This window comes from Telopea speciosissima, chromosome 8 (genome assembly GCF_018873765.1).
Source record: "Telopea speciosissima isolate NSW1024214 ecotype Mountain lineage chromosome 8, Tspe_v1, whole genome shotgun sequence".
NCBI classification, from domain to species: Eukaryota; Viridiplantae; Streptophyta; class Magnoliopsida; order Proteales; family Proteaceae; genus Telopea; species Telopea speciosissima.
In genome coordinates, this window is record NC_057923.1 from 13,489,976 (window position 1) to 13,517,708 (window position 27,733).

At 38.2% G+C, this 27,733-nt stretch overlaps 3 protein-coding genes and 1 long non-coding RNA gene across 4 annotated transcripts; 3 read left to right on the forward strand and 1 right to left on the reverse strand.

Annotated features, from left to right (window-relative positions):
* The first annotated feature begins 155 nt into the window (after positions 1–155).
* Positions 156–5,469, forward strand: LOC122672590 (protein DETOXIFICATION 29-like). The gene is made up of 8 exons (XM_043870050.1): positions 156–430; positions 518–1,059; positions 2,783–2,869; positions 3,778–3,834; positions 3,921–4,159; positions 4,739–4,857; positions 5,079–5,165; positions 5,387–5,469. The coding sequence occupies exons 1-8, from the start codon at positions 428–430 to the stop codon at positions 5,459–5,461; spliced, it is 1,209 nt and encodes a 402-aa protein (XP_043725985.1). The 5' UTR covers positions 156–427; the 3' UTR covers positions 5,462–5,469.
* On the reverse strand, positions 167–22,995 carry LOC122672593. Its single transcript, XR_006334436.1, has 3 exons — positions 22,838–22,995; positions 15,045–15,051; positions 167–222 (listed from the first exon to the last, which is right to left on the reverse strand). It is a non-coding gene; the product is annotated as an uncharacterized LOC122672593 (long non-coding RNA).
* LOC122672592 (protein DETOXIFICATION 29-like) lies at positions 13,721–19,567 on the forward strand. Its single transcript, XM_043870052.1, has 8 exons — positions 13,721–13,964; positions 14,178–14,719; positions 15,612–15,698; positions 17,735–17,791; positions 17,875–18,113; positions 18,376–18,494; positions 19,266–19,352; positions 19,488–19,567. Exons 1-8 carry the CDS (start codon positions 13,962–13,964, stop codon positions 19,560–19,562), a joined length of 1,209 nt encoding a protein of 402 aa, XP_043725987.1. The 5' UTR covers positions 13,721–13,961; the 3' UTR covers positions 19,563–19,567.
* On the forward strand, positions 22,822–27,581 carry LOC122672591 (protein DETOXIFICATION 29-like). Its single transcript, XM_043870051.1, has 8 exons — positions 22,822–23,041; positions 23,112–23,653; positions 24,589–24,675; positions 24,972–25,028; positions 25,115–25,353; positions 26,623–26,741; positions 27,311–27,397; positions 27,486–27,581. Exons 1-8 carry the CDS (start codon positions 23,039–23,041, stop codon positions 27,558–27,560), a joined length of 1,209 nt encoding a protein of 402 aa, XP_043725986.1. The 5' UTR covers positions 22,822–23,038; the 3' UTR covers positions 27,561–27,581.
* The last annotated feature ends 152 nt before the right edge of the window (positions 27,582–27,733 follow it).

The window sequence follows — 27,733 nt, forward strand, 5'->3', positions numbered from 1 at the left end:
AAAATGGCGATAAGAATGTCATCGCCAAGCTCTTCACGTTTAATTCATTAGTCCTCCCACTCCCACTCCCACACCAGACTCAACTGTCCAGTAGTACTGACCTTACAAAAGCATGGACAATAATCCACTTCTCTCCAACAACAGGGATGAAGAAGATGATCCTTTTCAGCAGCTCCCCGGAGGAAGAATCGTCTCTTTTACCGCCGAAGGAGACATCGAACACTTACATGGACTCCGAGATTTCGTCAAACAGTTCGGTGTCGAATCCAAGAAACTCTGGTTCCTCGCCGGACCAGCAATCTTCACATCCTTATGTCAATACTCTCTAGGCGCCATTACACAAGTATTCGCCGGTCAAGTCGGCACTCTCGACCTCGCCGCCGTCTCTATCGAGAACTCTGTCATCGCTGGTTTCTCCTTTGGTGTCATGGTATGATGTTTTAATTTTTCACTTTATTTTATTTTCATTCATTGGAGGTGATTTGATGCGAGCTTGAAATTAATGATGATGGAACAGTTAGGGATGGGGAGTGCCTTGGAAACGCTATGCGGGCAAGCATTCGGAGCTGGGCAGCTTGATATGTTGGGGATTTATATGCAGAGATCTTGGGTGATCTTGAATTCAACGGCCCTCATCCTGACCTTTCTGTACATTTTTGCGGAGCGATTCTTGAAGCTGATAGGGCAATCGACTGAGATCTCGAAGGCGGCTGGGGTATTTGCGATATGGATGATTCCACAGCTCTTCGCCTATGCCATGAACTTCCCCATCGCCAAGTTCTTGCAGTCTCAGAGCAAGATGATGGTGATGGCATTGATATCGGGGGTGTCTCTGTTACTCCACACCTTCTTTAGCTGGCTCCTGATGCTGAAGCTTGGTTGGGGATTAGTCGGTGCAGCCATCGTTCTCAACGCCTCCTGGTGGTTCATAGTGGTGGCTCAGTTGATCTATATCTTCAGTGGGACATGTGGTCGAGCTTGGACTGGCTTCTCATGGAAGGCTTTTCAGAATCTTTGGGGATTTGTCAGGCTTTCTCTGGCATCCGCTGTCATGCTCTGGTAAGAATAATTACTCGATTTCCATGGTAGTTGTGTTCGTTGTTGGGCCTCATGATTTTTTTGCAGTTTTCTCAGAAATTCCTTAATAATTCAATGCTTACTTTATACATAGTTTCCACTCTTCTTATCTGTATCACCAATTCAGCATGACTGGCACGGGTCAAAAAAGTTGCTTCTCACGAGTCTGAAAACAGAGACATGAGTCGTGTAGAAAGCAAGCTGCTGTAACGGAAAGCTGCCAATTAAACTACAATCCTCAGAGAGAGAGAGAGACCGTACTTATCAGATTCAACCCAGAAATCCACCCTTATTTGGGGTGGTCCACCCGGTTCAATCATCTGGCTTGATCCTTTGTATCCTAATTGATTACTTTTGGTACTTTGAGTTGTGAATTGTGATTTGGTCAGCCTGACCGATACCATAGTACTAATTATCAGTATCGTATCAGAAAATACATATCGGTATTGTCACAGCCCGATACCCATATGATATTATGTAGAATGGGTGTGTCATCAAAATAGTGTATCCGAAATAACGCCTGGTACCGGCCCAGGACAGTCCAACTCCAGTCGAATCATATCAATATCATATTGATATTGACTAAGACCGATACAAACACCACAGTTTCAAGAATCAGGATTGGATCGGCCAATCACATTCAATCCTTGAACAAAAATTCCTAGATTCTAAGAATATACCAATCCAGAGTTGATTCAGATTGATCCAACCCTCGGATTCATTTGTGTGTTTTGAATCTTGATGGACATGGAAGCTTAAGTTTTTGCAAGATAAGGTTGCTCCATTGTAACCAAGTGATCACAGTTCAAATCTGAAAACAGTTTTTTCGCAAAAATAAATATAGCATTACATACATTATGACCCTCCCCATACCCCACACTGACAGGAACCACCTGGCTCCTGCCGTGGGTACACCATTTTCAAATATGACGACAACAAAGCACTAGTGGATAGGATAGAATTGTGAACAGTTTGAATCTGATGATATAATAGCCAGCCAAATTTTGCTTTGTCCGTTACCAGTCTTCCCTTCTTATTCCTGGCCCATCTGTATCATTACGCCGTTTTAGTAAGTTTGGCAACTCTGAAATGTCGTTACCTACTTTCTCTTGAGTCAAGTCGATAATGGTTTCTTACCAAAAAAATTTAAAAAAAAAAAAATCGATAATGATTTCATAAGTAAATTGGGCTCATGTTCACATACGTGAATGTATTCCATCTGAACGATTGTGAACCGTTCTCGTATATTCACGTACGTGAACGTGAACCTGACTCTTTCATAAGTTCTTAAAACCTATCCAGATGGTGGTTCGGTGCTAGATTTTTTTTTTTTGGGGGGGGGGGGAATATTACCTCTTTTTTTTCCTTAACTATAAACCTCGTGTTTAAAAGAATAGAATTGGGTCCGGATCGCTCATGAATTCGATTTGAGATCAATGAGGAACTGCTAGAGGTGCCCAAAGTGTATTAACCATAGCAATCAATCAACAAATCAACTCAAAAATAAAATTGCACATCCTCTCAAATGTCACTCTTCATCTGAAGGGGTGAAATGTCATAAATGTATTTCACTCTATTGCCAGATATCAAAGGGATTCTCTCATTCCCGTGATGGGCAATGCAGAAACCCTCTCCCTTATTTATTTTATGGTTATTGATCTTTTCTCCATTTATGGCTTATTTCTCTATGCTCGAATTGGTGCAGCCTAGAGGTATGGTACTATATGGCTTTGATCCTCTTCGCTGGATATCTGAAGAACCCACAAATTGCCGTGGATAGCCTATCGATATGGTAAGGGTCCACCTTGTAACATGACCCGCTTATTTCTATTCTTGGTAACTCATTTAAAACCCAAATCTGACTTTGTTCACATCATCCCTCCCCCTTAGTTATCAAAAAAAATATATATATATATATATATATATATTTCATTAAAGCATGTTTCCAAAAACCGTAGGAATTGAAACTCCTACCCAAAGTGATGAGGAAAAAAAAAAAGGTAACTTAATCGGTATCAGGTTGACTGATTCATATTAGTATCGGTGGAGATTGATATCAATTCTTGATCGATACGATACTGATCCAAGGGTATTGACCAAGAGTAAAAATGTAAATAAAATTAGTTTTTATTGAAATTTAGGGGTAAAATCATTCGATCCAAACTGATACAAGCCGTTTCAGATCGTTATCGATTATACTAAAACCCTGGTTAGGATAGAGAATGCTACCTAATTGTGTGTAGTGCGCAGCTCCTATGCCTAGAGACAGGGCTGCACGAAATGATCGTCGTACTCTCAGAGATTTCTGCCTTTACTTGGGGGTACGACGAATATTTAGTGTGGCCCTATGTCTAGGTGCAAGAACCGCACGCCGCACGCAATCATGTAGCGTTCTTTTCCTCTAAAAAAATTAATAAAATCCTATTATTTCATTCACTTATTATTTTTAAATTTAATGAATTTCTTTTTGTTCTGTTCATTTCAAAATAAGACCACTATAAAAATAATTAATTAAATAAGCAAAAAAAATCCCATTTTCCCCTTTTTATGAGTATTGGGTCTACCTGATAATTTTCCTTTTATGTGGTTTCTAATTTGAAGCCAATGGAGCCTTCAGCTAAAATCCGCTAAGATCTGTTTCTAGGGAAAAGGAAAAAACTAACAGAGCTTTGATGTCTTAATTTATCTAAAATTTTGCAGTATGAACATTTTGGGTTGGGCAGTCATGCTGGCTATTGGATTCAATGCGGCCATAAGGTTTGTTGCAAAAGAAACCCCAAAAAATCACAGCCTTTTGTTTCAATTGCACTAATTAATTAGGTAATTAACTTGTCATATTGCAGTGTTAGGGTTTCCAATGAATTGGGAGCAGGGCATCCAAGAACAGCTAAGTTTGCAGTTGCAGTGGTGGTTGTTACTTCATTCCTCATGGGCCTTGTCCTCTCACTCATCCTGATCATCACCAGAAATGAATTCCCAATTGCATTTTCAAGCAGTACGGATGTCAGAGATCTCGTAACTGAGCTTACCCCATGGCTCGCAACATCCATTGTCATCAACAATATCCAACCTGTTCTCTCTGGTAATTTTACCTTTCATCTCTCTATTTTTGTCGCCATGACACCAGTGTCCTCTCAATGTGTTTTTTATTATTTTCTTTATCCTATCGACACCATATGGACCCCATCTGGATGATACCTTTTCTATACCATTCTTGGTATAGTCTGCAGATTTGTCCTCACCAAGGTTTTAAGAATTGGGAATCAGATCAGTGAATTGGTCGATTCAGATTGAAATCAGTTGTGATCACAGCTGATTCACATCCAGAAAACCTAAAATTCCCTGTTTTTGGTTCTAAAGACCAATTCTAAGGTTCTTGAGCACTTATATGGGTGGATTCCGATTTGATCTAGACCAGAATCACCAATGACTGATTCCCGTGTTTTAAAACCCCGCACCTTACAACAGCATCTTGGGGAACTCTCTCCCAAGTTTTTTTTATATTTTTTCTTTACTCTACTATTTTTTATCCAACTACTTATGTTTTAAAGAAAAAGTTCTCTAAGCAAACAGCACAGGTGAGTGCACCAATTAGGTGCGATAAAATGGTATCAGTGGGTATAACAAATTGATTTTTTTTTTTTTCCTGTTTTGTTTTCAGGGGTGGCGATTGGAGCAGGGTGGCAAGCTTTTGTAGCTTATGTGAACATTGGGTGCTATTATGTATTTGGGATCCCATTGGGTCTCATATTGGGCTACAAGATCAACTTGGGTGTCACAGTAACCTTCTCACACTAATACTCCTTTGCTTTTTAAAACCGAAGGGAAAGTTTTCCCACGAAGTCAAGAATAGGAAACTGTCTTTCTTCCTTGACAATCACTGACACACTCTTTTTTCAATCTTTATTGATGAATCAACCATGTACCTCCCTTTGATAGCCTTCTCTTTAAATGAAATTTATGAAAGTTTTCACTTTTGTTGAAATTTTTTTATGTCTCAGGGAATTTGGTGTGGAATGCTCTGTGGAACCATTCTACAAACATGCGTGCTCTTCTGGATGATTTACAGAACCAATTGGAATAAAGAGGTAAGAAGAGTTTATTACAGGGATTAAAAACCCAGAATTGGGATCCAGATCGGTCCTGGCCAACGGAATCGGCTAATATATGCTCTAATCCTAGATTTTTAAAAGGGATTCAGCCGATTCCAATATGAATCGATCAATCCGATTCCGATTCTTTAATCCATATTAGTGCTCTTTTGCTATTCACTTATATTAATTCTCTTTCTTTCTTTCTTTTGCAAAAGGCATCAATTGCTGAGGATAGGATACGACAGTGGGGAGGAGAGATCCATGAGAAATCCAAAGACATAGAGAAGTAAACTCAGACAAAAACGCCACACCACAGGTTTTCCCCAATTCGATCATAAATAAAGGAAGTAAGGAAGCATATAGCTTCTCTTCCAAGCTCAAGACTGATGGGCCACAATTGTGGTTGTCACTGCAATATTCTTTCAACATTGAAGGGGAAGAAGCTGCGACAACTTCAATTCACAGGTAATTCATGAGTTTCTGGTTATTTCTTAACCATGGAAGAGGCTCCCAATGTCCATGGTACAGGGTTCGGTTCATGTTGAGGCTTGGGTTAGACATCAAGAAGAATAATTCAATTTTTATATACTCTCTGATCATCTCAGGGAGGAGAAAAAAAACACTTTCATGTGTTCATTTTGTATGGTACTGCAAGAGCACAGGCAAGGTGTTTGATGTATGAGTTCAACTTGGATATTAGACTCGAATATGCAAAAACTTGGGATAGTTTCCTTCCGAAATGAACAAACGGAAGAGTAGTTTTCTATCTGGCCTACAGTAGCACTCCCATGTGTCTATCTCTCTCGTCCTCAAAACAAAGGGGCAGAGGAGGAGAGAGAGACTCATGGGAGTGCTAGCATAGGCCACACTCTCGGACAAACAACTTTCTTCCATAAATAAATAAATAAAAGCTCTTCCCCCATTCCAGGTCCATATCCAATGATCAAAATGGACACATCATATGTCCACGTGGTAGAATAAGTGTGATGACGAGGGCAATACATCAAATAGAATATCTCATGAAGGCCTTTGAGTATTTCAATCCTGAGGGGTGATTTAATTCAAATGGAAGCAGCTAAAAGAGTTCGGGGTAGACCTAAAATGGATACATCATCTATCCAGGTCTATATCCAATGATCGAAATGGACACATCATCTGTCCACATGGTAGAATAAATGTGTGGACGAGGGCATGTATCAGATAGAATCTCTCATGAAAGGCTTTGAGTATTCAAATTCTGAGGGGTGATTTGATTCAGATTGAAACAGCTAAAAGAGTCAGGGGTAGACCTAAAATAACTTTAGAAAAAGTTATGAGAAAATATATGTATTACTTGGGAGTAGTAACTAGTATGACTTTGGATAACTGGTCGGCAAAAAAATGATCCATATGATTGATCCATTTAAATGGATTAAGGCTGAGTTGAGTTGGGTTGTTTATTTTTTGAAAAGAAGGAAGATAAAGGGTGGGATTAAAATATAATGAGCAAATTACATACACCCTCTTGTGTTTGAAATAGTAACAGAACACCCTTATACTTTCACCTTTTATGTATTTCCCATGATGGCTGACGGTGGTAGTGAGGTGTTAGTTTTGAAAGATGAAAGATAGTTTTACCTTTTTTGAAGTACTATTTTACCCTTATTTACATCTCCTCTAAACCAAATATCCTTAAATCGATTTTTAGGGTTTTGCTAAGCACCATCTCCGGCGAAGGTGCAGAAGACTAAACCATCTCCGGCGGACCTCCCCTGCCCAGCCACCCGAACTGCTAAGTTCTCCTGATTTCAAAGATATCAGTTTGGGGGATGATCTAGTGGGGATCTTAAGGTGAGGATTTGGTCGATTATGAAAATGTGAGTTGGAAATCTGCCAAAACTGCTATTTATTCTCTACAATTTTTCATTGTCTCCCAACGGCACTTTCTCTCTGGGCTTTATCTCCAATTCTCCTTCCTTCACCGCTGCAATTTCCTACTAGGGTGTTTAAGAGGTTTATAAACCTTGGAAAACGATTACAGTTCAGATTAATGAAAATGCAAATTGGGGCTTATGTGAGCACACTAACCCCCACACCCAAATCAAAGCAAACAATTGGATCCACAGCAATAAACCCCAACATTTCACTTTCGCACAATTGCTAAACCATTCAAGCAGATTAATTTTTACTCTTTCAGTCAACGAAGGATTGACCGAAAATTCAATGGTAACGGCAGCGTTGTCTGGGAATCCAGCACCGCCAATCGTGGAGATGAGTTTGGGTTTGGATTATGTCTCATAGGGGTAAAAGAGTTAATGTACATTATTAAAGGGTAATATGATTATTTATGAATGTTTAGTTTCAGTTAACGGTTTCAATTTAATGGACAGGGCTTACTTGTAAGCATCACAAGTCTAGGGGAGGTCCCTGTAAATGATAAAACTACGGGGATATTCTGTTATTGTTTCAAACACCAGAAGGGTGCATGTAATTTGCTCAAATATAATATATCCTTCCTATTAAATAAATAAATATACCACTTATAAAGTGATATTTTGATTCGTGGTTTCGGTCCCACAAATCAGTGTTGTTTTTTTTTTGTTTTTTTTTGGGTGAATAATATTTTATGGTTAAAACATTGTTTGGTTGGAGTGATTTTCTTCACCTATGGTATCTGTTAATCTTCTAGTTCTGGTAGTTGGATGGGACTCTTGAAATAGTATCAATGATATTTCAGCCGCACAATAGTGGGACAGAGGGAATAAAAACACCCCCAATGCCTAGATTCTCTGCACCCATGGTGAAAACCTTGTTTTCATGACTATTTTCATGGTCTTATTAAATTTTCTACTATAAGTAGCATCGATGCAACAATTGACTAGCATATGACACCATTTACATGATCACACATGATTTAAATTGTGTTTAAACTCTTAATGCATGCTTTGTTTAAGTAATAATCATGATCATCTAATCAATCTAAGCGATAAAACTCTATGGTCTTAATGCATTAATGAGCATGGACAAATACCCTGCTCATTCTCCTTAAGATCTTAGTTGTCCCCTATTGGTACAAATTGAGTTCTTGCAACAATCAAAATAGTCCAAGTAGACTCTATCAATAATTGTTGTACTCAACTACTAGGCCACTTTAGAAAAAAAAGAATAATGTTTAATGTAGCAAAGGAAAGACTATCAAAAGAAGTCAAAATAGTAAGGCAAACACTTGAACAAAGAAAGAGAAAACAAAAGAGTATTTCAAACGTTGTTTCTAACTAACAAATTCATCCTTTATTTATAAAGGGAAGGTGTCCCTTGGACATACCTGTCCAAAACACCCCAAGGGAGGTGACTCTCGCCAATATTTGTTATAATTTGATGCTGGTTGACAACCTAGGAAGGTCGGTCGATTGCCTAGCTCCTCACAACGGTCATATCTAATAGAAATGTTGTGCTTAGAAAACATTGACCAAATCATGTTGGTCAATTGAGAGGCAAAAAAACATGCATGCACATTGTGGGGATTGAAACCAAAATAAAGCTAGATAAGTTTTGAATATTTAAATCCATTTTAAACCTTTAAAATTTAACAATTCTCGCGCAATATTCAAAACACCAGCCAAAACAAGAATTGAAATATTGTGTACTTTAAAGTAGGTAGGATATATCGTTGTAGATTTTTTTTGGATTTGAATCTACTTTAGGTCTAATAAATTACGTTACAAAATATGATATATATATATATATATATATATATATATGTATAAACAAATTATTTTGCCCATTGAACCTAATTCCAGGAACTACATCTCACATAGGTAGGGTATTGATCATGTTACTTGTACCACAAGCCTTAACCTCATTCCTTTAGTGTTTCATGTATAATCTTAGTCGTTTGACGCTCTATGAACATGTCAGCCAAATTCTTTTCTGATCATTCAAAGTCAATTGCTATTGTTTCTATAATAGACTTTACATTTTGCCTTAGCAATCGTAGCTTGACTCTCACAATGAAGGGCCACAGGGGAATATCTCACCAATATTTTTTATAATTTGGTCAAGCTTGTTGACAATCTAGAACGGTGGGTTGATTGCCTAGCTCCTCGCTACAGTCTCATCTACTAGAAATGTTGCGCTCGAAAAATATCGACCAACTCATGTTGGACAATTGGAAGGCAGAAAACATGCATGCACATTGGGGGGATTGAAACCAAAACAAAGCTAGAGAAGTTTTGAATATTTAAATCCATTTTAAACCTTTAAAATACAATAATTCTCATGTAAAATTCAAAACACCAGCCAAAACAAAAATTGAAGTATTGTGTACTTTAGAGTAGGTAGGATTTGTCGTTGTAGATTTTTTTGGGGCTTGAATCTAATCAGTCAAGTTACAAAGTTTGATATATATATGGAAAAAGTTCTCTGTCTGGGAGTGTGGCCTATGCCAGCACTCCCATGAGTCTATCTCTCTCCTCTCCATGTGAAAAGACACCGCTGCCCCCTTGTTTTAAGGTAGAGAGAGATAGACACATGGGAGTGCTGGCGTAGGCCACACTCCAGTATAGAAAACTGCTTTCCTATATATATATATATATATGGTAGTACTAAACCCATTGAACCTAATTCTAGGAACTACCTCTCACATAGGTAAGGTATTGATCATGTTACTTATGCAACAAGCCTTAACGTCATTCCTTTAGTGTTTCATATATAATCTTAGCAGTTTGACGCTTTGTGAACATGTCCAAATTCTTCTCTGGCCATACAAAGTCAATTGCTATTGTTCTTTCACTAATGGATTGTCTCACTAGATTTTGCTTTAGGCATATATGCCTCATCTTTGTATAATAGACCTTACATTTTGCCTTAGCAATCGTAGCTTGACTATCACAATGAAGTGATATAAATAGCACAGGCCTTGGCCACGGAGGAATATCTACCATCATATTTTTTTAAGTCATTCAGCTTTTGCATTGGCTTTTTCTAATGCCACAAATGTAGCCTTAATGGTGGATCCTATACCATAGGTTTGTTCAATAGATTTCCAAGAAATTATCTCACCTCCTAATGTAAATATATATCCACTAATAGTTAAAGATTCCTTAGTATTAAAAATCCAGTTGGTATCAATACCCTTCTAGTAGCGTCGGGTTGCCATTATAGGCCATAGACCATAGTTCATAGTTCTCTTCAAATATCTCAACAAGCTTCAAGGGTATTACGATGCTTTGTACTTGCCAACAACAAGAGCAATGTCGGGAATAGTATAATTCATCAAGTAAGGCACATCACCGATTATTTGTGAATATCCTTTTCGAGATATGAGTTCACTTACATGTCTCTCTAGATGATTTGAATAACTAAAGGTGTCTTAAAAGATGTATTCAAGAAAACCATGCTTCTTGAGTATGTTCTCTACATAATGGGGATTTATTTTTATTTTTTTTTGGTGAATATATAATGGGGCTGAGATAACACTATTTCATTATATTTATTGATTGGAATCAACTTGAAACATAGAAATTGGAATCGAGAAGAAAAACAATGATTTTCCAAATCTATGATTTTTGGGGGTTTTTTTTATTCAAAACATCCAAAACTCTTCTTACAAGAAAGAAAGTTTTTATGATAATTTAATGCATAAAAAAGGGGGAAATGACCAGGAAAAAAGAATCCAAATGCATTCATATGTGATTATGAAATAGGTAGTGAGAATCGATCAGATCGATCGCGGATTTCCATTTCACCAGACTAGATTATGAGTTTTGAAACCATGTTCCACATACCTGTCGTTTCCTTCTTTTTTTAAACTCCAATCTTGGACTGTTTTCCCGGAGATAAAGGGGAAAGATAAGACAACATATTTGACTTTTAGCCCCTAACTTGTCTATTAATAATATACTAAGAAACAAGATTCCCAGAATTACATCAACTTCTCCTATGTCTTTTGTATAAAAACTTGATATTAGGATTTTTTTTTTGTTGATTCAACTATCTCAAGACTTAAACCCATTATAATAGTATCTCATCAACATATAAGATAATGATCACATCTTTATGATTATTGAATTTACTATAAACACATCTATCAACAGTATTTATACAAAATTTATTTGATAGCAGAACTGTATCAAGCTCATTATTCTACTGTTTAGGTACTTGTTTCAAACCATAGAAAGACTTAACTAATTTACACATTTTATGTTATTTTCTATGTATCACACAACCTTCAGGTTGTATAATGTAAATCTCTTCTTTCAAGTCTTTGTTTAAAAACGATGTTTTCACGTCCAATGTGATGTAGCATCAATTAATAAATAGAAGCAACAACAATTACAACTCTTGTGGTAATATTCTAACAACTAGGGAGAAAATATCAAAGTAATCAATATTTTTCTTTTGTTTATTACTGAAAGAACAAATTACAGCTCCTTGCAGAATCAACTACTTCATAGAATGGTGAACATAGTTTCTGTCATTGAGAGGGCGGATCTTGGCGCAAAGGTAAGGTTATTTCATTGCGACCTAGTGCTCGCGGGTTCGAGTCACATAAAGAGTATCCAAAAAAAAACAAAAACAATGAAAGAGAGCCCAATAACTTGTTATCCCTTTCAAATATGACATAATTAACAAAAATATTCAGTAAATGATTTACAGTCTACCTTTCCCTACCCATTGGAGGGCATCAAGGAATTAACAAGAAACAACTTTTTTAAGGATAAAATATAGAGTTCATGGAAAAGCCTTCACCAAAAAAATCATTAATCTGAATTCTTTTCAACCAAAATAAAAATTTAATAAAAGGACAATTGTTTGGTCAAAATAAAACATATTATTTTTCTCTAATTATTATTTACTATTGAATGAATATAATAGAACAAATTTCATTTCATAAGAACTTCTAACTCAAAAACTTGCAATCAAACAAAACATTAACAAAAATACAAACCATCTTATTGATTGAGCTATCTATAAAAACAATGGCAAGGGTTTGGTATGTCCACTTGCCGCAATCTAGCGGCGTACATCAACGGGGAATGTGGGAAAGGAGGGACAAGGGATCTTTTTAAGGACTGGAGAGAGAGACAAACACATGGTTGGCTAGTCAAAGCTAAGAAAAAAAAATGTCAGCGCACACTATATCTTTATTAGTTTTTAAGTGAACTACATAATCTTCTACCAAAAAAAAAAAGTCAATTACACAATCATAATTTTAAAAAAGAAAAAAAAGAAAAAAAAAAAAGAGTTCTTTCTTGGAAATTGATAGAGTAAGACAATCTCTAATCAGGATATACATGCCACACATTAGGTAAACGATTTTGAATTAAAATTGGTGAAATCTTTATATTACAATTGTATATACTAAGCATATACTATCATATGCATATAGTAAAGATTCCAAAAAAAGTGACTTGTGATTATATCATTATTAAAAGTTGCACATTTTTCAATTAAGCACCTGAAATGATCAGATTTATCTTTTTTTTGTTTTTTAAATGCGTTATACTTAAAGGACAAAAAAAATAAAGTTTTATTTTTTCACCAACCTTAGTCAGAACAAGATTTTCCGCTAATCAAAACATGTTAGAGAGTTCAACTTAAAACCTCAAGCATTAAGTTGAGATAGTTCCTCAACATATGAAAACAACAAGGACCCGAACAAATTGATCTAAAACTATATCTTTATAACTTCCAACATCTCAACAAAACAAAAAATAAGATGAGTATTTTCTTGGACCAAGTGCCTTGCTGAAACAAAAGTTCTACTCCAGGCTATTAATCAAGGGAAACCGTTCTCTGCATGAGAGCACAGGGTTCACACACACACTATTACATTGGGGGTAGAAATTCCATCATTCATGGGGGTGGGGTGGTCATTTCCGCCCCCAATGTGTGTCGAGGTGTTTCCTGCAGGGAACTTTTCTCCATTAATCAATTATGTCTAGCTGAAATTTTTGTTAATGTCAATTTATATAATTATTCCTAGAGGTCTTGACTATTTCTATTTTGAAATGAGATCGTTGTCTCTGATCGTGTAGCTCCTGCACCAATGTGGGGACCAATAATAACGCACAATGTGATTTTTTATTTCATGGAGGGCAGGACGATACATTTACATTTACATTTACAGACTCCTGTATATGGGCGCAGGAACCACGCAAGTTCTAGATGGGCCTTGACTTACCCCGTAGGCTTATGAGGCACTTCCTTCACTTACCGAGTTACCGTAGGATGAGTTCAAAATGAGTCTTTTGACATCTTTCCCAAATACCAAATACCGCCTCGACATTATAACTCGATTTTTATTCTTTTCGAAATCTTTAAATGAGCAGTCCAATTCCCAATTCTAGCATTTATTATACTTTCTTACGTGCAATCGCCTCGTTCTAATCACCATAATTTCTTCACGACATTCCTCTTTGAGTTCTCCCAGACCAGATCCGATCAACAACTGTAACAACAGTATTACTCTTACCACTGTTCCCAAAAAAAACCATGAATAATGGAAACCAGGAACCACTTCTCTCCAACCATGGAGATCAAGAACAGCTCCTCAGAGGAAGGAACGTCTCCTTTACAGCCAAAGAAGGAGACATCGAAACCATAAACGGACTACGAAATTTCTCCACACAGTTCCGTGCCGAATCGAAGAAGCTATGGTCCCTCGCCGGACCGGCAATCTTCACATCCTTATGCCAGTACTCTCTAGGTGCCATTACACAAGTATTTGCCGGTCAATTGCCTGGTACTCTCGACCTTGCCGCCGTTTCCGTCGAAAACAATGTCATCGCTGGTTTCTCCTTCGGTGTCATGGTATATATGTTTACATATAATTTTATTTATTTATAATTTTTAGAATTCATTAAATTCATTCTTGTCAGTATATTCAAAACGTAAGAACATCTATAGTTGAAAACCTAAAATCTTCTTACATTTTGAATTATATATGTTCTCAGTTTTGAACTAAAAATGTTCTCAACGGGGTACTGACAGTATTTTTTTATGATTGAAATGAAAATGGATCAGTTAGGGATGGGGAGTGCACTAGAGACGCTATGCGGACAAGCATTCGGAGCTGGACAGCTAGACATGTTAGGGATCTATATGCAACGATCTTGGGTGATCTTGAATTCAACGGCTATCCTTCTAAGTTTTCTTTACATATTCGCGGAGCAATTTATGAAGGTGATGGGGCAACCAGATGATATCTCGAAGGCGGCCGGGGTTTTTGCTATTTGGATGATTCCGCAGCTCTTCGCTTACGCCATGAACTTCCCAATCGCTAAGTTCCTGCAATCGCAAAGCAAAATGATGGTGATGGCATTGATATCGGTGGTGGCTCTGGTTCTCCATACCTTCTTTAGTTGGCTACTGATGTTGAAGCTTGGTTGGGGATTGGTTGGAGCAGCTTTCGTGCTTAACGCCTCTTGGTGGTTCATAGTGGTGGCTCAGCTGATTTATATCTTCAGTGGGACATGTGGTCGAGCTTGGTCTGGTTTTTCATGGAAGGCCTTCCAGAATCTCTGGGGATTCGTCAGGCTATCGGTGGCATCCGCTATCATGCTCTGGTAAGTATAAGTAGTCACTCCCAAGGTAGTTGTTGTTCATTAATGTTGACCTCATGATTTTCGCAGCTCTACCTAGAAATTTTTTAGTATGGTTTTGGTGTGAGGATGATTGAGTTCCAAAACATGATCGAATAAAGGTGCATCGGTTTCGGTTTACGTTCGCTTTTTATTATCGGTTTGATTTCGGGTTAGTAGCGGTTTCTTACATAGTAAATCAGTTTCTGTCGGTTTGTATCAGTGTCACAAAACCCCAATTTAAAACATGATCCAATAAGTTCATATCGATTTTGGTTTGGTTTCGTCAATTCAGGCTAGGTTTTGACACCCTTAATCTAAGTGTCGGTATTATATCACCTCTGTCAGATTCTAGAAAATCCTATCGATGTCAGTTGACTATGGTATGTAATCTCGGCATTAGCTGGATAGGATCGGATTGGAATCGCCCAAACCTGAACAAATATGACACTTTTGCCCTTGTTTTTTTTTTTTAAATCTGATTTTTTTACCTTTTTACCCTTGTCCGTACAGATGGATCTGATCGGGATCGGGATCGGGATCTGGATCAGCTGATACTGATCTGATCCGATCAAAATCAACCGATCCAATCCAAGATTACGAACCAGCTGAGTTGAGACCAATATGGACACTGATACTGATACCTATAAACTTTACCATAACTCAGAATTTTTTATTAAAAAATAACCTTTCAATCTAGAATCAGATTTGGATCGAATATCTGAACCCTAGAAATCTAGTATAGATCGATCCAGTTAATAAGCTAGTACTCATTTTTCCTTAAATGCTGTAATAGAACAATAGATATTATTATTTTATGATTAATGATCATTTCTCCATTTTTGGCTTATATTTCTGTCTGATCGAATTGATGCAGTCTAGAGGTGTGGTACTATATGGCTTTGATCCTCTTTGCCGGATATCTCATGAACCCAGAAGTTTCTGTGGATGCCCTATGCATATGGTGAGCTCCTTACTCCTTAATCCTCATTTCTTATCCCAGTGTTGCCAAGCATGGTAGCACGGCTCTTACCGGAAAAAAAAAAAAAGCATGGTAACACCCACTTATATCCGTCATGTGGAAACTTTCAAATTTGATACACAAGTAGATCCCATCATTCCTGATTTATCTATAATATGTCAATCCAATCCGAATTTAAACGAGAAGAAAAAGAGAATGAATCAAGGTATTCTAGAAAGTCAAAGATATGAATAAAGTAGATTGATCATTAAAAAAAAGATTGGATCATCTGCACTTCAGGTGCACATACATGTGAGAGACAACCACTTGTTCATTTTGTATACATAAATGGGATCCCTTTCACCGTGAGCAGGAGAGGATGAGAATGTGTATCGAGAGGGTATTTTGGAACATACCAAAACCCTAAGAGGGATTTGAATTGAAAACTCTAGGATAGTGGGTGAACCTCTATGGGTAAACGAAAACTTTATCCTATAAAATATATGAATGTTTTGACTCTCATTAATCATGGAAGCAACCCCATAAAAAATATATACATGACCCGAGGAGTTTTTGGCTTCTCGTGCTTCAAACCTGGAGCTTTCTCTGGTGGGTCACACCACCGGCTTGTCTTCTTAACCCTGTTGTACTGAAGTGTGGAAGTTTTCTCCGGGGCTTTTTGTTTAATAAAGATGTTTCCTTTGATCCCAAAAAAATAATAATAATGAAAACAATTCATTGTTGTTGGAGTCTAAAAAGTCCTAAAAGAAATTAAGGGTTAATCTAAAATATCAATTTGCCTATATTTGATCTATTCCTATAAGCATGATTCCAAACTCATAAGAATTGAAATTCCAACAACCCAAACTGATGCTAAGTGTAAGTTAGCTAACTTATTTCTAAAAGTAAAAACTAATAAAAAGAAAGAGACTTAGAGAGTAAAAAAAATTAAAAACAATCTTAAGGTTTCATTCTCCTATCAAAATCATAGGAATTGAAACTCCAACAACCCAAACTGATGCTAAATGAATGTCAACTAACTTAATTCTAAAATGTAAAATCTAATAAAAAGAAAGAGAGCTTAGGGAATCCAAAAAAAAAATCTATTATTTTCTCTTATTGTTATAAATTTTGGTTGAAACCTCGTTTCTCCTAGTTGCCTAGTTTTCCTAGAGTTATAGAAGCCATACTCTTCTTCATATATATAGTTATTTTTTTTGTCATGTTCCTTTCCGAAATAGGACCCCATGTTAAAAAAGGGGGGAAGAGATAGGCACACCGTCCATATGCGATAAACTAGCAGTTGGTACTAATGGGGGGGTGCAGATGGAGTATCATACAAGAGGAACAGGGGTCATTTCAAAGGGGGAAGAGAGAGACGGGGCACTAGCATAAGATACAACAGTGGTGTGCCCAAACTTTTCCCCAAAGAATCCACTTTTCCCCCTTTTTATGAATATTGAATCAAGCCTAGGAACCCCTGGTAGCTCAGAGAACCTTTGTCATTTTTTGTTTTGGAAAAAGGTTCTCTGAACCATTGGGGAGGGTGCTTATGCTCCCCTCTCATGATATTTTAATTATTTTTCTCTCCTAAAAATAATGATTCAGAAAACTCTTACCCTTTTTCTTAAGACTCCATTTATTTCGACTTCAAAAAATTTGACTAGTAAAATTTTACATGTTGAAAAGTTTTCCAAAGCCTTTTTTGTTTTATTTATGAAAATAAACATTGGAAAACTTTTCAACATATAAATGTTTTTTACGCCGAAAATAACCGAGCCTTTGGGAAAAATATCTGAACCGCAGGGATTTTCTTTGCCACCTCACATTCTTTTTTCTTATCAGTTATTCTCTCTCCTAAAAATAATAAGTAAATTATTTCAGGTGAGAGGACATAGAAACCTGGTGGTTCAAAAAACCCTTGGCCTTTTCCTTTTATGTGGTTTCTAACTGGAAACAAATGGAACCTTCAGCTAAAAATCTACTAAGAACTATTTCTAGTAAAGGAACTGACAGTTTTGTTGTCTCCAATTTTGCAGTATGAACATTTTGGGTTGGGGAGGCATGATGGCTATTGGATTCAATGCAGCCATAAGGTTTGTTGCAAAAGAAACCCAAATTGTTCCAATTGTACTAATTAGGTAATTAACTTCATTAATTAATTGTCATATGCATGCAGTGTTAGGGTTTCCAATGAATTGGGAGCAGGGCATCCAAGAACAGCTAAGTTTTCAGTTGCAGTTGTGGTTGTTACTTCATTCCTCCTAGGCCTTGTCCTCTCACTCATTCTTATCATCACCAGAAAGCAGTACCCAATTGCATTTTCAAGCAATATGGATGTGAGACAGCTTGTATCTGAGCTAACCCCATGGCTGGCAGCATCCATTGTTATCAACAATGTTCAACCTGTTCTCTCTGGTAATAAATACCCTTCATTTTATTTATATATATATTTTATTTTTTATTTTTTTTTAATTTTTTATGAAAGCGTAATCACACAAACCACACACCGATCCCAAAAGGTTAATCGACTTTTAGGACCAAGAAATGGCAGATATACACAACACACACCACACTCACACACCCGATGTGGGACTAAACCCACACCTTCATTTTATATATAATTGTTTGGTTGGTGCAGTAGTTACAAAAATTGACTTTTGTGTTGTTATACTTTCAGGGGTGGCAATTGGGGCAGGGTGGCAAGCTCTTGTTGCTTATGTGAACATTGGGTGCTATTATATATTTGGGATTCCATTGGGCCTCATATTGAGCTATAAGATCAACATGGGTGTCATAGTAATTTTTCAAACTTATACTCCTTTGCTTATTAAGAGAAGGACAAGAGTTCTTTGTGGGGGAGTGTGGCCCTTGAGAGTGTGGGGTGGTCATTTCGCTCCCCCCTCTGTGTCTGAGCTCATGGCGCACACTCCCTACTAGAGAACTTTCTTCCTTAAAAGAAAGGGAAAAGTTTTCCCACGATGCCAGAGTACGAAACTCTTTCATGGTCTCTCTCCTTCCTGACAATCCATGACACTCTCTCTTCTCTACTTCTATTGATGAAACCGATCGCGCATCTCCCATTGACGTCCTCTTCCCAGTCTGGCGTCGTGGAAAACCCTTCCCTCAAAAGAAAGTACACAAACATAGAAGTAAAGAGAATGGATCAATCTCTAAGGTTTAACAAATCAGATGATCTTGAGCATAGTTGTCAAGGCATCGTCTAGGCATCCAAACACCCTTTGCTAGAAGGGTGCCTTGATCGTCTGGATGTTGCCTAAGTTTCTTATTGGTGTTGCTTGACGCTCAGCCCCTTCCAACACCTTGAGTCATCTAGGCATTGCGACAACCATGATCTCGAGATCTAGAATCAATGACCACTGATTAAGCCGATACTCGCTAAATCACTGGCCATTGATTCCATGATCTCGAGATCTAGAATCAGTATCCGGATCGGCAGATCCACAAACTTTGATCCAGTCTTCGATACCTTTCTCTTAAGCACATCAACTTATTTAAATAAAGATTTGTGAAAATTCTCAGTTTTGATGGAAATTTTGTATGTTTCAGGGAATTTGGGGTGGAATGCTCGCTGGAACCATTCTACAGACAGGCGTGCTCTTCTGGTTGATTTACAAAACCAATTGGAATAAAGAGGTAAGAAGAGTTTGGTACAAGGATTTAAAACCCAGAATCGGCCAATGTTGGCCTCAGTCGATTCAATCCGATTCTTATTCTTTAATCCATATTAGTTTCTAAATTGGTTGTTTTTTTTTTTTTTGGGGGCCAAAGGCATCAATTGCTGAGGATAGAATACGACAGTGGGGAGGAGACACCGATGAGAAATCCAAGGACATGGAGAAGTAAACTCGGACGAAAATGGCACACCACACGCTATGCCCAATGCGATTAAAAAATAAAGGATCTATAAGGGAGCATATAGCTTTTCTTCCCGGGGCTGATTTGATATGATCTCTAGTTCAATTTCATGGGGTCATAAATTGAAATTGAAGTGTTTGGTATTATATTTTTACCTTATTTATGAGAAATTGAAATTAATTTTGTTCGAAATTATAAAAATATCTATAAAAAACACAGTTGTTTTAATTTTGAAACCAAAATTGATTTCACCTTATACAGTTCTTTCTTTTCACAAAGAAAAAAAAAAGTTTTTTTTTTTTGGTAAGAGAAAAAAATGGTTAATTTGATGCGCAAAACAGTAATTTCATATTAAAAACAAAACACCATCCTTCGTCTTCTCCCGATGGCCTTACCACCACCCTCCTCTCCCAAGGATGTATAGAGAATCTTTTCTCATAAATTGAATTATCAAATGGGTTTATTATTCTCAAAATATTTCAGATTGATACAAACAAAAAAAATTTAATTTATTGATAAAAAAATCAATTTGCTGACTATTTCATGAAATCAATCCGAAATTGAAATAGAAATCATACCAAATCTAACCCAAGTTGATCGTTTTCCAAGCTCAAGACTGATGGGCCACACTTGCGGTTGTCGAAATATTCAACATTGAAGGGGTAGAAGTTGCGACAAAGTTTCTAGTTCTTTCTTAATCACGGCTTAGGCTCCCAGTGTCCATGGTACAGGGTTTGGTTCGGTTCGGGTTGAGGCTTGGGTTAGACATCAAGAACAATCCAACTTTCATATTATTCTCTGATTAAACCCAGAGGGGGAAAAACCACTTTCATGTGTTCATTTTGTATGGTACAGCAAAAGCGCAAGCAAAGTGAACTCTTACCTTCCCTTCTTCCTTACTTATTTTAAAATGGCTAAATTACCCCTTCTTTGAGACCGTTAGATCTTCTTTAACCTAATCTCACGATTGTAAACCCAGTAGAAGCATTCGAAATAGAATCATTCTGGGCTCAATAGTGCTCCGCTCAACACCGAATCGGGACCATGGGAGTGTACCATTAATGATTACATCTGACCGTGTATTTGAATTTTAAAGGGCATATCTATTCTGTACAGACGATCAGAATCTTCGCCTCTTAACTCATGTGTGAAGCGAATAATAGGACCAATCATAAGTTTCGCAGCGTACATAAACTCAACGTACCATCTAACCAAATCTCGTGCGATGGTATCTCTTGCGCAGTGCATTAGTCTCTTTATGAACCCCTTCTTCTCAGCCGCCGATTTCAGTACAAGATACGGGCCACATCGCGCCCGTCCAATTATTACTCGGTATGACAATGCACCAATCATTTCTGTACTACCAGGTTATCAAAACACCAGATACGGTATCTAAGCCATAACTTCTTCATTTTAGCTCGGATTTGAACGCCATTTGCGGTCACAGGTGTGTGACGATGAGTACCACCAATCTAAATTGTCCACATCAGAAAATTCCTTATTGCTTTCCTCATGAAAGCTAAAAACAATTCTGATTGTCTAAAATGTCCTTCATTTTAAAGTGTCAACGTGAATCGTTGTAATTTCGAAATCCAAACTCAGAATTGCGCGATTCTAATTGTATTTCGAAGAAGACTCGATGAACTACAATTCTCATGCAACTGTACCCATTTCTACCATTAGACCCTCCAAAAATGCAATTGAACACGCTGCCAGCATGTGATCTTATGAAATCACAATTCCCTAGGCATCTAGCCTTCACACAAGGCTGCGGAAGGCTGCCAAACATTGTGAAACTCTGAGGTGAGGTGTCCTATGCTACCACATAAGCCTGAATACTCCGTCATGACTGCCAACATGTCATGTCACTAGCAAATGACCAATACACTCATGTGAGTTTTGCGAACACCCCACTCACCTTTGTGACTAACATAATCACCAAAATACCTATGTATGCTGACTGACACCTGTCTAGGCTATCTGTACTCTGTAAAACTACAAAAAATGCCCCTGAATAATAAACTGAGGTGAGGTGTCCCATGCTGCCACATAAGCCCGAATACTCTGTCATCACTACCAACATGTCATATCACTAGCAAATGACCAATACACCCATGTGAGTTGTGCGTACAGTCCATTGATCTTTGTGACTGACATAATCACCAAAATACCTATATATGTTGACTGAAACCTGTCTAGGCCATCTGTACTTTGTAAAACTACATAAATGCCCCTGAATGACTGTTTATGCATGCAAATGACAGAAATGCCCATGGATGATTCCCAATCACTGTGGGAACTCTGTGTACATTGTCAAACCCCTATAATAAATCCCCCGCCGCTGAGAACACTATAAGAACTGTTGGGGATGCGGGGAACACTGTCCAATCACTCCCTGCACTGCCTGATATTTGCCAACTCATCCAGAATGCTGTCAGAACTGTCCTTACCATTTTAATTTTTGCTCTGCTGACCTACACCAAGGTGCACAGTGTTGACAACAATTACACACATGCACTGTGTTGATAACAATGACAACTAATACACAGTCACTGTCATCTCCACTGGATGTTCAAGACCCCAAACTTCCTTGTTCACTTCCTTGTTCATGTGGGTTGTAGGGTTTTACATGGAACCAGGATTTACCTAGTCTACCTATATAAAATGAGGGTGAGTCTACTGGCCCATTAAGCCATTATCAAATTTAAAAAAAAAAAACAAAAACAAAAACCTGCATACGAAAATGTTACCCAGAAAGCCTTTTTAAACGACTATTAAAATTTTTTATCAGAGTCAAAATGATGTACCGAATAAGACAGAATATCATTATAATATTAAGATATGGTTAAAGGTGAATGGATCTTGGATATATTTAAACATTGTTTGGTTGGACTGATTTTCCTTTTTCCACGGTATTTCTTATTGGAAAGCACTCCTGGAATCATGGCAATGGGACAGAAGGAATATTAGTGACGCCGCAATAGCTAGATTCCTCTGCACCCAAGTCGACTAGCCTTGTTAATTCCATGAGGTCTTAACGTTTACTACATAATATACATCCATTCCTCTGTTTCTGCGAGTCCTCCCAGACCAGACCAACTGTCCAGTAGTACTCTTGAAGTATTACCCCAAAAAAAAAAAAAAAGGAAAATCAAAAAAACATGGACAATGGAAACCTGCAACCACTTCTCTCCCCTCATCAGCTCCCCAAAGAAAGGATCATCTCCTTTACGACCAAAAAAGGAGACATTGGACCCATACACGGACTACGAGATTTCTTCACACAATTCCGTGCTGAATCCAAGAAGCTCTGGTACCTCGCTGGACCGGCAATCTTCACATCCTTATGTCAGTACTCTCTAGGCGCCATTACACTTGTATTCGCCGGTCAATCGGCCGGCACTCTCGACCTCGCCGCCGTCTCCGTCGAAAATTCTGTCATCGGTGGTTTCGCCTTCGGTATCATGGTAAGCTTAAATATTCTATTTGTTTTCAAATTTTTTATTCTTGTCGATGATGATGATGATGATGGAGCAGTTAGGAATGGGGAGTGCCTTGGAGACGCTATGCGGGCAAGCATTCGGTGGTGGGCAGTTGGACATGTTGGGGATCTATATGCAGAGATCTTGGGTGATCTTGAATACAGCGGCCATCCCCTTGAGCTTTCTGTACATATTCGCAGAGCCATTCATGAAGTTGATAGGGCAATCGGATGAGATCTCGAAGGCTGTTGGGGTGTTTGCGTTATGGATGATTCCACAACTGTTCGCCTATGCCATGAACTTCCCCATTGCCAAGTTCTTGCAGTCTCAGAGTAAGATGATGGTGATGGCATTGATATCGGGAGTGGCCTTAGTTCTCCACACCTTCTTCAGCTGGCTCTTGATGCTGAAGCTTGGATGGGGATTGGTTGGGGCAGCCATCGTGCTCAACGCTTCTTGTTGGTTTATAGTGGTAGCTCAGATGGTTTACGTCTTCAGTGGGACATGTGGTCGAGCTTGGTCTGGTTTTTCATGGAAAGCTTTCCAGAATCTCTGGGGATTCGTCAGGCTGTCGGTGGCATCCGCTGTCATGCTCTGGTAAGTTTAAGTAGTCCATTGCCAAGATAGGTTCATCGTTGACCTCATTATTTTCGTACCTCTGCCCAACCACAGGAGAGAAATATCTTTCTTATCAGATTCGACCGAGAAATCGACCCCTGTTTGGGTGGTCAATCCGGTTCAACCGATTCAATCATTTAGCTTGGGGGTGTGAAATGATCCGTTTGGACCGGTTTTCATTCGGCTTCACTGGATTTTGTGTGAACACGAGTGGGTTCAAAACATGATCCAATGAGGGTGCATCGGTTTCAGTTCAATTTCGTTTTGGGTTTGGTTTTGATTTCTTATCGGTTTATATTTTAGGGGGTTTTGGTTTACCTTGTGAGTAGATTGAAAAGTATGAACAACATGTATTTTTTTTTATGAATTTTAGGTTGGTATCGGTTTTTTATTGGGTTATATCGTTTGGGTTCTGTGTGTTTCGATTTGATTTCAATGTCACAAAACCTACTCTAAAATATGATTCAATTAACTCATATCGGTTACGGTTCGGTTTTGTCAGTTCAAGCTAGGTTTAAGTGTTTAACATCCCTAATCTAGGTCGATCATTTGTATCCTAACTGAAAATTTTGGTACCTGAGTTGTGAATTGTGATTTGGTGAAACCAACCGGGACTACGATTTTAAGTGTCAGTATCGTATCAATCAATACGTACATATCTATATCGCCTATGCTTGATACCGATACAATACCCATAGGATGTATCACCTTTCAATCTAGAATCAGATTCAGGTCCAATCAGAATCAATCAAAATATATCTTAACCCTAGAAATCAAATCCCGATTAGTAGATAGTTAAAATAGTACTTATTTTTCCTTAAATGTTGTAATAAACCAATAGTTTTTTTTTTTTTATGAGTATTGATCATTTCTCCATTTTTGGCTTATATTTCTGTCTGATCGAATTGATGCAGTCTAGAGGTGTGGTACTATATGGCTTTGATCCTCTTTGCTGGATATCTCAAGAACCCAGAAGTTTCTGTGGATGCCCTATCCATATGGTGAGGTCCTTACGAACAATATCCACTTAAGTAGGAGAATTCAGATCCTTTATGGTGCGCTGCCCATAGCGATTTTAGCGGTGCACAAACAGGGTGCGCTCAATGACCGCTTTACTCTTGCCCGAGCGAGAGTAAGGCGGTCATTGTACTGCACCCTATTTGTGCGCCGCTCAGGCTGCTATGGGTAGCGCACCATAAAAGATCTGGATCCTATTTAAAAACTCTTTATGAGAAAAAAATAAAAAGGAAATTAATACTGACAGCTTTGATGTCTTAATTTATCTTCAATTTTGCAGTATGAACATTTTGGGTTGGGCAGTCATGCTGGCTGTTGGATTCAATGCGGCCATAAGGTTTGTTGCAAAAGAAACCCAAATTGTTCCAGTTGTATTAATTAATTAGGTAATAATTTCATTAATTAATTGTCATATGCATGCAGTGTGAGGGTTTCCAATGAATTGGGAGCAGGGCATCCAAGAACAGCTAAGTTTTCAGTTGCAGTTGTGGTTATTACTTCATTCTTCCTAGGCCTTGTCCTCTCACTCATTCTGATCATCACCAGAAAGCAGTTCCCAATTGCATTTTCAAGCAATTCGGATGTGAGAGAGCTTGTATCTGAGCTAACCCCATGGCTCGCCTCATCCATTGTCATCACCAATGTTCAACCTGTTCTCTCTGGTAAATACTTGAAAGGAAAAGAATCGCCACTATCCCAAACTACTTTTTTACTCTCACATGGGATTCGTTATTATTTTTTCTTACCATATGGATCTCATTTTCTGATCACCATTAGTGTGGCCTGTAGTTCCTCCCCACATTGGCATTGTGGGGAACCCTCTCTCCCAAGTTCTTATTACATTTCCCTCTATTCCAGTATTTTTTTTTTATGGGCGCACGTTCTCTGTCCAAGAGTGCGTCTGGGCGGCTGCGCCCAGACACATGGGGTGAGACAGGGGCAGGGTTTATGTCATTGGGGGATCATTTCGCCCACCCCATGTGTATCTGGGCTTACCCTATGCCCCGAGTGTAGAGAACTTTATCCCTTTCTTTATTCAACTCTATTAATTTTTAGAGAACGTTTTGTGAACAAGCAACATAGGAATGCACACCAATGAAATGAGGTGCAACAAAACATCAGCATACATAAGAGGGCAGTGAAGTCATTTTATGTGGGCAGGAAAAAGATAGACGCAGGTGCTAGTGTACCGTATCTTAGTGACTAAGAGAACCTTTTCCCTTGTTTTTATGTATATCTTATGGGAAAAAAGATCCCCAGCCAAGCTACCTGTCGATTCTTTCCCATGCACTCTCACATAGTGAGTTGTGGACCCGCATTGACACTCTCTCCCATCATACACCATGTGAGCCCCTTTAGTAAACTAATCCGGTTTCTGTATTCTAATTTGTACGGCGTGGGAGATTCTCACTAAACCAGCGGTGGGGGAAACCCATGCTGTATCTTCTTGTTAGACTCAATTGTAATATTTTGTAGGGAAAGAGAATACTGCTAGGGCGCTTGCGGTGTATTACCCCTATGCCCAAACAAAGGGGTGTACGAAATGCCCACCACGCTCCTGGGAATTTCCACTTTTTCATAGGAACATGGCGGTCATTTCACGTGCCCCTGTGTCTGGGTGCAGAGGTAGCGCACCGCACCCTCCTAGATAGCATTCTTTCTCCCTATTTTGTATAAAGGCGAAATAATTACATGATTACATTTCATAAAAATAAAAGATACAATTACATAAGAGGACAAAATTTTAGAGATTAAAGAGATCAAAATTATCCCATATGGGCAGAGTATATATGATCTATCTTCAAATGTGATCAAACGATGCTTTCATTATTCTTATTGACTAAGAAAAAGTAAAAGAGCACCAAAATCAATATTGGTTCAGTTGGATGCAGTGGCACAACAAATTGACTTTTCTCATTTTTTATTTTCAGGGGTGGCGATTGGAGCAGGGTGGCAAGCTCTTGTTGCTTATGTGAACATTGGGTGCTATTATATATTTGGGATCCCATTGGGCCTCATATTGGGCTATAAGTTCAACCTGGGTGTCATAGTAAACATCTCTTGCACTATTACTCCTTTGCTTATTAAAAGAAAGGGAAAAGTTTTCCCATAATCCCAGAGTAGAAAACTCTCTCACGGTCTCTCTTCTTCTTGACACTCTTTCTTCTTCCCTTTTTTTATCCCTATTGATGAAACCAATCGTACACCTCCCATTGGTGTACTCTTTCCACTTCGGCATCGTGGGAAATCCTTCCCTTTAAAGAAAGTACACACACAAAAGTAAAGAGAAACAGAGAACTGAGTTCAAAAAAATGGAGTAATCTCATGCATAGTTGTCAAGGTATTGCTTAGGCGTCCAAGTGCTATTTATTTAAAGGGCGTCTTGGTCGTCTAGGCACCCACTAAGTGCCTTGTCGCTGTCCACTTGACGTTTAACTCTCTCCAACACCTTGGGTCACTTAAACACCATGATAACTATGATCTCGAGATCCAGGATCAATGGCCACCGATATAGCAAACTTTGATCTGGTCTTCGATACCTTTCTTTTAAAAGCACATCAACTTTAGTTGAAGAATTATGAAAATTTTCTCTTTTGATGGAAATTTTGTATGTCTCAGGGAATTTGGGGTGGAATGCTCTCTGGAACCATTCTACAAACATGTGTGCTCTTCTGGTTGATTTACAGAACCAATTGGAACAAAGAGGTAAGAAGAGTTTGGTACCCCAAATATTATTGCCCATTTTTATTCTGTTACAGAAACACTAATAAAATGGATCCATTTTTGGTGAAAGGCATCAATTGCTGAGGATAGGATAAGACAGTGGGGAGGACACAACGATGAGAAATCCAATGACATAGAGAAGTAAACTCAGATAAATAAAGGAGAACTAAGGGAGGATATAGCTTCTCTTCCAAGCTCAAGATTGATGGTCTACAGTTGCAGCTGTTACTGCATTTTTTTCAACACTGAAGAGGAAGCAGATACAACTTCAATTCACAGGTAAACTCGCGAGTTTCAGGTTCTTTCTTAACCAAGATT

Coding starts and splice junctions, on each gene's coding strand:
- LOC122672590 (XM_043870050.1), top strand. Junction 4,160..4,738: donor TATCCAACCTGTTCTCTCTG/GTAATTTTACCT, acceptor TTTTGTTTTCAG/GGGTGGCGATTGGAGCAGGG. Junction 5,166..5,386: donor GAACCAATTGGAATAAAGAG/GTAAGAAGAGTT, acceptor CTTTTGCAAAAG/GCATCAATTGCTGAGGATAG.
- LOC122672591 (XM_043870051.1), top strand. Junction 24,676..24,971: donor GTGGATGCCCTATCCATATG/GTGAGGTCCTTA, acceptor TCAATTTTGCAG/TATGAACATTTTGGGTTGGG. Junction 25,029..25,114: donor GGATTCAATGCGGCCATAAG/GTTTGTTGCAAA, acceptor ATATGCATGCAG/TGTGAGGGTTTCCAATGAAT.
- LOC122672592 (XM_043870052.1), top strand. Junction 15,699..17,734: donor GTGGATGCCCTATGCATATG/GTGAGCTCCTTA, acceptor CCAATTTTGCAG/TATGAACATTTTGGGTTGGG. Junction 18,495..19,265: donor AGATCAACATGGGTGTCATA/GTAATTTTTCAA, acceptor TGTATGTTTCAG/GGAATTTGGGGTGGAATGCT.